At 45.4% G+C, this 13,296-nt stretch overlaps 1 protein-coding gene across 2 annotated transcripts in view; it reads left to right on the top strand.

Annotated features, from left to right (window-relative positions):
* Positions 1-6,670, top strand: part of MAGED1 (MAGE family member D1) — a 59,459-nt gene extending 52,789 nt beyond the window's left edge. For both annotated transcript variants that reach the window (XM_059384670.1, XM_059384671.1), the window contains 12 exons: positions 409-482; positions 1,217-1,933; positions 2,579-3,247; positions 3,380-3,443; positions 3,670-3,749; positions 3,924-4,015; positions 4,240-4,319; positions 4,411-4,453; positions 4,716-4,778; positions 5,509-5,623; positions 5,870-6,255; positions 6,462-6,670. In XM_059384670.1, coding sequence (XP_059240653.1) covers positions 409-482; positions 1,217-1,933; positions 2,579-3,247; positions 3,380-3,443; positions 3,670-3,749; positions 3,924-4,015; positions 4,240-4,319; positions 4,411-4,453; positions 4,716-4,778; positions 5,509-5,623; positions 5,870-6,247 — 2,375 coding nt within the window. In that variant the 3' untranslated portion in view covers positions 6,248-6,255; positions 6,462-6,670. The remainder of the gene's footprint in view (positions 1-408; positions 483-1,216; positions 1,934-2,578; positions 3,248-3,379; positions 3,444-3,669; positions 3,750-3,923; positions 4,016-4,239; positions 4,320-4,410; positions 4,454-4,715; positions 4,779-5,508; positions 5,624-5,869; positions 6,256-6,461) is intronic.
* The last annotated feature ends 6,626 nt before the right edge of the window (positions 6,671-13,296 follow it).

Raw genomic sequence — 13,296 nt, 5'->3', positions numbered from 1 at the left:
ACCCGATCCTCCCTTACTCAGAACCCCTGTTCGTTCTCCGAACCCCTCCCATCGTTAAAAATCTCCACAGATTTCTCGACCTCAATCTCGACTGTCATACGATTCCTCCTGATTCGAAACCTCCATTCAATTTACCATATGCGAGTCCCAACCCACTCCCCCTGGATTCAGAACTGTTACTGGCTTTCCAAACCCCGATTTGAAGCTTCTCCCCGTCAGTAGCTTCTCGGGATTCAGAGCCTCCATCCTGACACCCATTCACTTTTCCCACACTGATCCAGCCCGTTCCCTTCACATTCAGCGCCTCATTCTCCCCCACAGTCAAACCCCCCCCCCCCCCCCCCCAATTCGGCCCTTCCTATTTGCCCTCTGTAGTATAACGCCCAGCTCCTCCCCCACATCCCCCAGGCTCTGCTCTTGCCAGAGGGACAGGAGCCATGGCTCAGAAAATGGACTGTGGTGCGGGCCTCCTCGGCTTCCAGGTGAGATCTCCACCCCCCCACCCCACCATTTCCCTAGCCGACAGTTCCCTGGGGCCCCTTTGGCCGCCCTAAAGCCTGGATCTGATTTTGCCTTCTTCGTGCCTAGGCTCCGTCGTCTTTCAAATTCCCATGGTTTATTGGGGGTGGGGGAGGGGCGTCCCTTTTCAGCCATCAGTCCCTGCTTAGAGAGAGGGGAGACCCTGTTAGTACTCAGGGCAATCTGCCCAGAGAATGCGGGTTGGGTAAGGAACCATTTTCTTCCACAACCCTGACGCTTGTAGAGCAGTCTGCCACCCCCTCCCCCAACCTCCCGTCGCCACCCTCCCTCTCTCCTGCATTCCCCACGCCTGCAACGCACCCCCCCACCCCGCCCCACTATTCCCCTCAACTCCTCGAGGCGGCAGCCTTGCTCTGGCTCGCCTCGAATCCATAGCTCCTGCCGCACACCGCAATTCTCTGCTCTTACCTCCTCCATCCCCCCCCACCGCCCCCTTCATTCTACTTCGTCCCCCTCCTCATTCCGCCCCACCCCTCATTTAGTCCTGCCCCACTCCATCACTACCACACGTTTTGTTACCATTCCGCTTCCCATCACCCCTTGCTGGTCTTCTAGATCTGCGCCTCAGCCTTTTTGCACCATCCGCCTGCCTGTACTTCCCCTGCACTGCTTCCCCAACCCTCCTGCTTCCACTTTGGAGGCCCAGAAATTTCATTTTCTCCCCCTGTATTTGCAGGCTGAGGCCTCCGTAGAAGACAGCACCTTGCTTATGCAGACCCTGATGGAGGCCATCCAGATTTCGGAGGCTCCACCTACCAACCAGGCTACAGCAGCTGGGCCGAATGCTAGTCCCCAGAATTCACAGCCCCCAACAGCCAGTGAGATGGCTGATATTCAGGTTTTAGCAGCTGCCGCTAGGCCCAAAACAGCCTTTAAGGCTCAGAATGCCCCCACAAAAGGCCCAAATGGTGCCTATGATTTCTCTCAGGCTCTGAATGCCAAGGAGATGCCCAATGCGCCACCTAAGGCAGCCTTTAAGTCCCAGAATCCCACCCCAAAGGGCCCAAATGCTGCCTATGATTTTTCCCAGGCAGCAACCACCAGTGAGTTAACTGCTAACAAGTCTGAGACGGCCTTTAAGGCCCAGAATGCCACTACTAAGGTGGGCCCAAATACCACCTACAATTTCTCTCAGTCTCTCAGTGCCAGTGAGATGGCCAACACTCAGCCTAAGACAGCCTTTAAGGCTTGGAATGACACCACTAAGACCCCAACAGTTGATACGCAGACCCAGAATATTAACCAAGCCAAGATGGCCACTAACCAGCCTGAGGTAGAGACCAACCCAGGTATCCCTGAATCTGATGGTGCAGCTGCACAGACATCAGCAGATGGTTCCCAGGCTCAGAATCTGGAGTCCAGGACTATAATTCGGGGCAAGAGGACCCGCAAGGTGAGATCCCTGCTAGCTCCACTTTGCTTTGGGCCCTCTCCTTTCTTCTCTGAGGTTCGTTTGTTCTAAATAACACACAAAAAAATATGTTTATAATGGCCTGTATTCAGTTAGGTTGTAGGGGATGATAAAGTGAATGTGATAATTTCTGCCCTCTGAATATTCACAGACTAATGGGGAGATGAGACATGGACACATAATATATACACTGTGTACGTAATTCAGTTTACATTTTCATAATAGCCACTGTGTATTAGGTCTTGAGCTAGGCTCGTTCACACAGGTTATCTAAATCTTCAAGATGTTACCAGCTAGGATTTATAGTCTCAGTTTCACAGAGAAGGAAATTAAGTTCTAGAGAGGTGAAGTGACTTGAGTGATTTGTCCAGGGTGGTACAAGCAGAGCCAGTGTTGGACATAGGAAGAGGAAAAGCTTCAGGCCCCACACTTGGGTTGCTCCTGTCCTGATGCAGAGATGAAACTCCTGCTTTGAAGAGAGTGAAAGACAAGCCCAGGACTCAGGGTGACCATTGGCTAGTGGGTTAGGCTGTCACTACAGGTGAGGGTTTTAGGGGACCTTCCTGTAATAGGGTGAGGAAACAAACATCTGGTGACCTTGGACCTTCCTTCTCTCTAATGATGCAGATTAATAACTTGAATGTGGACGAAAACAGCAGTGGAGATCAGAGGCGGGCCCCATTGGCTACAGGGACGTGGAGGTCTGCACCGGTTCCAGTTACCACTCAGAACCCACCTGGCGCACCCCCCAATGTGCTCTGGCAGACCCCATTGGCCTGGCAGAACCCGTCAGGCTGGCAAAACCAGCCAGCCAGGCAGACCCCACCAGCACGTCAGAGCCCCCCAGCTAGGCAGACCCCACCAGCCTGGCAAAACCCAGTTGCTTGGCAGAACCCAGTGATCTGGCCAAACCCAGTGATCTGGCAGAATCCAGTGATCTGGCCGAACCCCATCGTCTGGCCTGGTCCAGTTGTCTGGCCGAACCCACTGGCCTGGCAAAATCCACCTGGATGGCAGACCCCACCTGGATGGCAGAACCCACCAGGCTGGCAGGGTCCTCCAGATTGGCAGGGCCCTCCTGACTGGCCCCTACCACCTGACTGGCCTCTACCACCTGACTGGCCAATTCCCACTGACTGGCCGCTCCCACCTGACTGGATCCCCACTGACTGGCCAGTTCCACCTGACTGGCAGAACCTGCGACCTTCACCAAACCTGCGCCCCTCTCCCAATTCGCGTGCCTCACAGAACCTGGGTGCCTCACAGCCCCGAGATGTGGCCCTTCTTCAGGAAAGAGTAAGAACTGTTATTCCTAGTCACTTTTCCCTCTCTTACTCCTTTCTTTGTCGTCCTTCTAGCTTCTATTCATTTAAGTTTCCTGTAACTATTTTAATAACTTTAATGATTTCCTTTTTTTTCCCCTAATAGGCAAATAAGTTGGTCAAGTACCTGATGCTTAAAGATTATACCAAGGTGCCCATCAAGCGCTCAGGTAGGCACCCAGTGCTCTCCTCCAACACTCTGCCCTTCCCCTCTCCCCATGCTCTATGGACATCCCTTTGCTTATATGTCCCCTCCCCTTTAGTCCCCTTTCTGTGGCTGATTCTTCATTTTTCATTCTTGAGGGCCCTGACTCTGTTCCCTTTAGCAGGACTGGCAAAGGGGTTGTAGTTGCATGGCCCCTACTCAGTTCAGGTACCCTGTTCTCTCTCCTGCAGAAATGCTGAGGGATATCATCCGTGAATACACTGATGTTTATCCAGAAATCATTGAACGTGCATGCTTTGTCCTGGAGAAGGTGAGAAGGCAGCCCTGAGGAACAGGGATAATGAGGGAAGGTTTTGATAGCCAAAGATTCATGGGATTCCTACTGGGAGTTTAGAGCTGAAGTCTCACAGGGAGGTGAGCAACTGAATATGGGTAGCCAGTGCTAGATACTGTAATTTCACAGTCTATTTTCTTGTCCCTGTAGAAATTTGGGATTCAGCTGAAGGAGATTGACAAAGAAGAACACCTGTATATTCTCATCAGTACCCCCGAGTCCCTGGCTGGCATATTGGGAACGTAAGATGGGAAAAGAGGTGGAACATTGCCTTTCTCAGTGGTGCTTTTTTCTGGGAGTGTCAAGTAGGTCATGGTCCAAGATTTAGGATCATATACCAGCTCATGGTCAGAAATGAGGTAGAATTACCTTCTTGCTAAGGAATACTGGGGAAGCTAGATGGCTAAGCTGCCCCAGGTGTCTAATACAAATGACTACTGAAAACATATTTTTTGTACCCCTTTAGGACCAAAGACACACCCAAGCTGGGTCTCCTCTTAGTGATATTGGGCGTCATCTTCATGAATGGCAACCGTGCCAGTGAAGGTGAGTGGCTGGACCTGCAGCTGGGGGTTGGCTACAGCCTGATTTCTGTGCTCATTTTCAGTGCATTGTCTCCCCTTGCCTCCCATTGCAGCTGTCCTCTGGGAGGCACTACGCAAGATGGGACTGCGTCCTGGGTATGACTGGGCTCTTTCATCTCTTGCCTGTTTATATCATCCTTTGGCAACAGAGGATGGTCCCAGGATTGCATCAGCCTGGTGGTCTAGGGGAATTGGTTTGGGGAGGTACAGAGCCCAAGGATGTACCCTGGGTAGATGGGCAAATAGTTCTGAACTCTGTCTCTTCTTTCATCTCTGACCTCTGTGCTAGGAAGCTCTTTTCTTTTCTTTGGACAGTGTCATAGTCTCTGATTATGGGTTTGTTTTTTTATACTATCAGGGTGAGACATCCTCTTCTTGGAGATCTGAGGAAACTTCTCACTTACGAGTTTGTAAAGCAAAAGTAAGTGCTATGTAAGGGATTTTGTCTGGTCCTCATGAGTTCTTGGTGCTGCTCAGCCTCAGACAATCCTTCCTGTGCTCATTTCTTACACTATACCTATGCGTTCACATAGAAAAACACATACATACTTGGAAGTGTTTATCAAGTATCCCTGCTTGTGGTTGGATTTTTCTGCAGTATAGTTATCTTGCAAGTAAAGCCTGTCCACTATACCCACACTTGACATTTCCAAGGCTGAGGTGTACAGTAATCATTGTAGTGGGCCAACTGTGTCTCAAATAACAAGATTACAAGAATGTGGAGTTAGAGCTGGGACACAAGGGGTGAGATTAAGCACTGTCCTTTCTATGACCTTATATAAGCCACCCTGCAGTTCTAGGTGGCTGCTTAATGTAGAAGCACTGGTACAGGAGTTTGAAGACCTGGCTCTTAGAATATAATTAAGCTAGGTTTATGGGGTGCCCAGGTGGCTCAGTTGGTTAAGCGTCTGACTCTTGATCTCAGCTCAGGTGTCGATCTGAGGGTCGTGAGTTCAAGTCCAGCATTGGGCTTCACACTGGACATGGAGCCAATTTAAAATAAAAATAAATTTGAAAAAAAAACAGAATTAAGCTAGGTTATGAATGAATCTGGGGGGAGGGGTTGCTACCTAAAATTGAGGGTTTCAAATATAGTATGATGCATTGTTCTTCTTGCCTGGGTAGAAACAAACACCTTTCTGCTCTATAAGGTACCTGGATTACAGACGAGTGCCCAACAGCAACCCTCCTGAGTATGAGTTCCTCTGGGGCCTCCGTTCCTACCATGAAACTAGCAAGATGAAAGTGCTGAGATTCATTGCAGAGGTAATAGGGGAACTGTTTCAGAGTTGATAGGTGAAGGGATGATGTATGACTGGCTGGGAAAGGCCCAGAGCAGGAAAAAGACCTCAGATATTGCACATGGTAGGTCCTGCATTATTTGTGGTATTTATTGTTGCTGTTATGTAAACAGTAGCACAAAGTAGAGTGCTAAATATATATAGCAGGTGTGTCGTAAATATTAACTCCTACTATTACGGGTTTTGTTTTACTTTCTATTTTTCATTTCAGGTTCAGAAAAGAGATCCTCGTGACTGGACTGCACAGTTCATGGAGGCTGCAGATGAGGCCTTGGATGCTCTGGACGCTGCTGCAGCTGAGGCTGAGGCCCGGGCTGAGGCGAGAACCCGCATGGGGATTGGAGATGAGGCCGTATCTGGGCCCTGGAGCTGGGATGACATTGAATTTGAGCTGCTGACCTGGGATGAGGAAGGAGATTTTGGCGATCCCTGGTCTAGAATCCCATTTACCTTCTGGGCCAGATACCACCAGAATGCCCGCTCCAGATTTCCTCAGACCTTCGCTGGCCCCATTATTGGCCCTGGTGGTACAGCCAGTGCCAACTTCGCTGCCAACTTTGGTGCCATTGGTTTCTTCTGGGTTGAGTGAGATGTTGGGTAGGTATATAACTTTGGTTTGGGCAGTTAGGGTCATTGGGGGATAGAGGGTATGTGGGAATGTATTTATATGCACGATCTGTGAGTCCTAGGAAACCCGTGGTGGGGAGATGAGGAAAGTACAGGGAAGCACTATTTGGTATTTATATTTCTTACTATTAGAAATATATCCTTGATTATTAATTTTTTCTTTCTTATGTCCACAGATATTGCTAATCAGTTGCAATAGTCTTTCCCCTGAGTGAGGCTGAAGCCTCAGATTCCTTCTAAACAGCTATCTAGAGAGCCACGTCCTGTTGACTGAAAGTGGCATGCAAGATAAATTTATTTGCTGTTCCTTGTCTGTTGCTTTTTTTCCCCCTTGTGTGCTGTCAAGTTTTGGTATCAGAAATAAACATTGAAACTGCAAAGTGAATTAGATGTGCTCTCTGGTTTTTCCATGTTGGGGAGAGATAAACTTGTTTATATGGGAAAGAGAGGGCCTCAGTTCTAGCCTAAGGGGCAAATTAGCTTTCAAATGGTAAAAATATGGGTAGATTCTGTTTAAGGATTAGGAAACAAAGGAGGAAGTAATGAACACAAATGTTAATGAGGTCCAAGAACAAGTATGGTTTACTTTATAAATTCTGCTTAGGTGACTCATATGTAAGAGACATGCTGCTAGGTATCCTGGAGTGACATTAAAAGAGATGAAATAATGAGAGAGAGGGTGTAGGTGGTCAGATAGTTGCATTTAAGAAGACAGAGGAGGTAGAACTCCAGTTAATGACAAGGCCCAAAGAGTGGGTGGTTGAAGGAGAGGGAAAATAACTGTTCCTGGAGATGATGTTCCTGGGATTCCAGGGTGTTGGTTGTATTATCCATGTGGAAAGTGAAATAACTCCAGGATCAGGGCAGGAGTAGGAACAGGGAACCCTATGATCCTGGTACTAAAGTCTCATGTGTGAGAAAAAAATCTCATCTCCTTAGCCACATTGTCCATAAAGAGATGGGCTCACAAGGCCCTCCCTTTTCATCTCTGGAAATGTTGCCCAGGAACCTGTCCCTCTAGAAAGCCCTCACAATCCCCCACTGCAATAGGACCAAGGCCTCATCACAGAGACAAGTTTTTATGGATAGTGAAAGAAACCTCACATTGGCCTCTTTGTTGCTCAGAGAACAAGAATTGAGAAAGTAAGACAAGGCTTTGTACCAAGCTAGATTATTTTGTGACTGAACAAGGACCTGGTTTGAGCTACTGAGATCTTCACTGGAACTCTCACTGAGGATGAAATTAGGCCTAAGCCATAACTTCCTCAGAGGCTTGGTGGTACCTAAGCATGTGGGCAAAGGCAGAAACGAGCTCTCAGGGTTTTAAAAAAAAAAAGAAAAAGAAACAAACAAGAGCAAAGTCAATTTAGCCTCCTAGGAATGGTATCCAGGGCTTCCTCAGGTTCTGGAGTGATATCCACATTCTGTGGGGGAGGGAGAGAGAGCCCAGGATTAATAGGAAGGAGCCAGCACTGTGGAGCCCCAGCCCCTCCCCTGCCTCTTGTCTTCACTGCCAGGCTCCCCTCCTTCAGCCAGGCCTGGATCCTGACCCTTTTCTTAGGCATGTCTCTAGGGAATCTCAATCTGAGGACTTTGGGGATATGGGTTGCTCTATCCCTGCATCTCTGTGGTACCTCAGGCCTGCGCCACGGTTCCTGCATTTCTGTGTGCTAGTTATTCTTGTTGGTATGAAACACCCATGTTCTGTGGGATTGGGGCGGCCTTTCTGTGCAAGTTGGTGCTTTCACTATGTGTTGGATTAGACCACAGAGTCCCTCACCTACCTCAGGTTTCTTCTGGTATATGTTTACGGCTCCCACATTCAGGTAGATGGACTCCACTTTGCAGTCTCAGAAAAGAACGACCTGCCCATCTATAAGCTCCCCAAGGTAAGTACAGGTCTTCCTTGAAGTATTCACTCCCACACCCATCACCACCCACACCCCTAGCTCCATCCTGTGTGCAGATTGTGACTGTTCTGTAGGGAGGGAAATGTAGACCAGCTGTGTGATGTATGGGGAAGGCACCAAGTCTAAGAGAAGCCAATAGGATGTTCTACCAGCTGCCCCTAGGAGTCTTAGAGTTCTCTGAGCCTCAGTTGCTCAGCTGAGAATGGGAAGATGAGAATAGATAATCTCTGGGAACTCCCCCAACTCTTGAGCTCGTAGGACAGTAACCTAATCTATATAATAGTGATGGATCCCTGTGGATCTTCTAAGCTGTGTTAGGTGCTGACATGGTGGAACAGTCTTGGAGCAATCAATCCCAGGTGAAGTTTATTTATAGAAAAATGTGGTTATGGCAACACCAGAGGTGTGGAGGGTCACAAGGGAATTCTGGAAGCCTAAAGAGAAGGAAAGTTATTGGAGCCTGGGGATGGCAGAAAGGCCCATGGAAACCCCTTTAAATCAATCTGTGGATTATATTCTACTCTGGGCTTCAGTGCAATGTCTGCCCTTTTCATACCCCAGAAGAGATTTGATTCTGTCCCTTCCTTGCTCACAAAAGTCTAGTGCAATTTGGACAGTTGGCAAAATCTACTGAATAAAGTCTTTAAATTAGATAATAGAATTATATCAATGTTAGTGATCTGATTTTGATTATTATACTGTTTTCTGTAAGAGAATGCCTTTGTAACTTACACTAAAAATATTTTAAAAGTTGTATGCACGTGTGTGTGTAGAGAGAGAGAGGATAAAATAAATACAGTGAGTGTTAACATCGGGGAATCTGGGTTAAGTGTATACAGGAAGTATTTTTACTATTACTTCAACTTTCTTTTTTTAAGATTTTACTTATTTGTCAGAGAAATAGCGCGCGCGCACGTGCACGAAAGAGCAAGCACAAGCAGGGGAAGTAGCAGGCAGTGGGATAATCAGGCTCCCTGCTGAGCAAGGAGCCTGATTTGGGACTCCCATCTTAGAACCCTGGGATCATGATCTCCTGAGCCGAAGGCAAACGCTTAACCCACTGAGCTACCCAGGCATCCCTCTTGCAGCTTTTAATAAGTCTTGAGTTACATCAGAGTAACAAGAAATAAAAATTATTCTTATTTTAACAAATAATCACCAAAGTTTGCTTATCTATCTATACACACTTCTTGCCATTATACCCTTTGGAAAAAGGACACTGTAACATGATGCAGTTATTCTTCATACAAACAAAAGTGTCTTCGCTCCTCTCTAAATAGGAAAAATAAAACCCTAAGTTTCATAAGTTGTTGCATCCAGATCTAAGTCCAGGGTTAATTGTTCATCCCAATTAGCAGAGATTTTGAATGAAGACATTTGGGGAAATTCACACAAAACATTTAGGGAAGTGATGTATGAACTTCTTGGGACTGGTCAGGAATATGAGACTATTATGTTAGATGTGAATGCTCACCAAAAGGCCTCAGTAATTGGGTGGGCAATATGACCTACTGAGTAGTGGTCAGTAAGCCTCTTTATTCAGCTACTCCTGTGCTTGCTCGATGGGCACCTGTACAAAGTGGTCACAGTAGCATGATCAGAGGTTATGTATGTATGGCCTCAGCAACATGGTTCAGCAACATGTTTTCCCCTCACAGGGACTGATGTGACCACCCTCCTACCAATTGCTGAATGCCCAACTTGGCAATACTATTCTGAGTTCCTGATGTGTACCAGTCTCAAGGGGACCAGTCAGATACCTGGGAGTATGGTAATTAATTGGACCAATTATGTCATGAAGAAGTCACTTGACTTTATAATTTCTCTGGAATAAATGAGTATCTTCAGTGTGGATTTACCTTTTCTGCCTGCAGTACTTCTGTCAGCACCACTATCTGTGATCTTACAGAGGACGCCTCATCCACAGTTGTGAAATTTCATACAATGTTGCTTCTGATCAAGGGGTTTACTTTAAACCCCAAAGTTTGGTGATTGGCTTATACCCATGGAATTCACTGGTTGTGCACTGCACAACACAGAAAGAAGTTGTCCTTATACAATGGAATAATAACTCTTGAAGACAGCTATGGCACCAGTCAAGAGGCAACACTTAATGTGTTAGAGGTGTTGTCCTACAATATATAGTATCTATTCTAGTCATCAATATATATAATGCCATCTAGTCAATAGCCAGGATTCCTAAGTCTAAGAACTAAATGATGAAAGTTAGAGTTGTTCCTAAAGACATATTCACAAAATGTTTTGTTAATGATCCCTGTAACTGTGTGCTCTACCAGGTTAGAATTTTTAGTACCCAAGCAAGTCATGTTTCTATCAGGTTACTAAACAATGATTTCATTGATTTGGAAGTTGAGATGTTCACCTGGCAGTTTTGGAATCATCATGCCAATGGACAAAAAGGTAAAAATGGGGACTTTTGTACTGGCGAAGATGATTGATTTCAATTTTCATGAGGAAGTAGGGTTGCTGCTACATAATGGGGGTAGAAAGGAATGTGTCTGGAGGCTTGAAGATCTTCTAGGGTGCCTTTATCAAATCCCAAAGTGGTAAAAATTATTGGGCTACAGCAACCTCATACATGCAAGGCTACCAATACCTCAGACTAAAAGCATGAATAAATATTTGAATCATTTTTCTAGGTAAAGAGCCCATCTGATTGAGATGGGGACTTGGTAGAAAGCATGATGTGGAAAGTAAAGGAAAAGAGTTTATAGCAACTTTGTCCTGGTAACCAGTTTTAGAAGTTAAGACTACAGTAGTTACTCGTATTTTATTTTTTATAGTATGTATATATTTACATATTTTAATGTGTCCCATTTAATTCTCTCTTTTACGTACTATTTTATGTATGGTGAGTTGGTGACAGTTGAGTTTTTTTAATTTATCTACCTTCTTACAATATATCGCAGCATTCATTTGAACTAGAGGGTAAATGGATGTCATCTGAAGATCTTAAACTTGAACCTAGATGCCAGGTTTGATAAGACTTTATATTTATCTCCATCTTGCTTGTATGAAGAATGTTGTCCTTTTTCCAAAGCATGCGATAGCAAAAGTATGAGCAGATATTGAACAAACATACTGTAATGATTACCTCTCTTGTTGGTATCCATTTATCTTTCCTGGTGGCACTCAATTACCTTTTAAGCAATACAGTTCCCCCATTTTTGTGATAGATGAAACTGTGGTAGACAGAATTCAAGGATGGCCTACAAGATCCCCATCCCTTTTACCCATATACCTTTTAACCATTATTCAATGAAATGCTAATCTAAGTGCTGCTGTGAAGGGATTTTCCACATGTAATTAATGTCCCAAATCAGTTGAACTTAAAATACAGAATGCCACTTTCTGACGGCACACGGGAGAAGAATGACGCAAAAACAAGTCAGCTGCAAGAGAAAGGGAGCAGGGACAAGAGTAGAAAAGACTATTGCCCTGAACAACTCCTCAGTCCCCTTTTTATTAGATATAGACAGTAATCAACAAAGGAGCTGAAGAAGGCTACACATTAATCATATGCCTTGTAGATAAAAAGGAAGGCAAAATATATCTATCTGGTCAAGCAGTATAAAGTTTATAGTTGAGCAAGCACATTTAAAGGGCTCATCTAATTAGCCACAGGTGCTCTTGGGGGAAGGGGAGATAATGAAAAAAATGAAGCAGGCCATATTCTGCCGTGAATGGGCTGGGCGTTCCCAGCTGCTCAGCTTCAAGGACATATATCGTCCTCTCCCCCAGAGGCTTGTTGCCAGTATTTGCTTTTCTTAAGGCTATATATAAACATGCTTGGTAACTAGTATAATTTCTCATGGGTTATATTTTAAGGAATACGTTGTTCTGAGGGACAGTTTCAACAGAAATCATCTTAGGTGGGCCTGACCTAATCAGGTGAGAACTTAGAGGGGACTGTGCTCTTCCTGGCAAGAAATATTTGAAGAGAGGGATCAGATGCATGAAAATTCTCTATGCCTGGATTTGAAGGTGGAGATGTGGCAAAGAATATGGTTGACCCGTATGAACTAAGTGAGGCCTTTAGCAGATAACCAGCAAAGAAACAATATCAGACCTACAGATGCAAAGACAGGAGTTCTGCCAACAATCTGAATAGCTTGGAAGTGGATTCTTCCCCAGAGGCTCCAGAAAGAAATGTAACCCTGCCAACCCTTTGATTCCAAGCTTGCCTGAACAGAGAAACCAGTCAAACCATGCCCAGACTTCTGACCTACAATTACTATGAGATAATAAATGGATTTTGTTTTATCCACTCAAGTTGTGGTCATTTGTTGGGAATTAATAGAAAATTAATATGTAGCCTTTGTAAGATGACATGTCCAGATGCTTGTGTCCCCCTACTGAAATAGAGTAAGCCAGATACCCCCTTTCCTTGTTCTGGTATTGTCAAGGGGGCAGGCATGCAATCTACTCTTACTCAATCACGTTCTCTTTTGTTGGACTTTGAAACTTAAGTGATTGACACAGGAGTGAAAAAGAATGGTTTATGTGATTTTATCCCCAGAACAGAATACCGATCAGATAATTTCTGTTTGTGCTTCCTGTCCAGTTCTCGAGTTACTTTCTTCAGTCACTCTTAAGTTCTGTGAGTCTCTGACATCTTTCTAGTAGCATTGATTTGTTTACACTGGCAAGAAAAACTTCCTGTTGCTAATGACCAATGATGTGTTGGGGCTAGCTTGCACCAGTGTACACTTTGTCCCGCCTTTTTACATTCAGTGAAATTGGTAACTTGAAATTGACCATGACGGAATTATTTACTCCATGAAAAGTAGCAATGACTACCAATCAAGGATTTTTGGTTTTGTTTTGAGAACCAGTTGTTTACCATTTTACCAGCACACTATTGCTTACAATCAAAATGATAAACGATGGAACGTGTGAGTGTGTGGAAAAGCCTGGTATACTGTGAGCTCTAGGAAGCCAGAGCCAATAGGGTGTTGCAGAAAGAATTTGGATTTTGCCATCAGAGAGCCCTGGCTTCTAATTCTGGATCCCCCAGTGTGTGACTTGGGGCAAGTATTTTCTCTTCTCTGTGCCTTGATTTATTCATCTATGAAAGTAT

Source organism: Mustela nigripes, chromosome X, assembly GCF_022355385.1.
Source record: "Mustela nigripes isolate SB6536 chromosome X, MUSNIG.SB6536, whole genome shotgun sequence".
In the NCBI taxonomy this organism is placed as follows: Eukaryota; Metazoa; Chordata; class Mammalia; order Carnivora; family Mustelidae; genus Mustela; species Mustela nigripes.
Note: the sequence above shows the minus strand (reverse complement) of the source record. Positions and strands in the feature narration are given on the sequence as shown.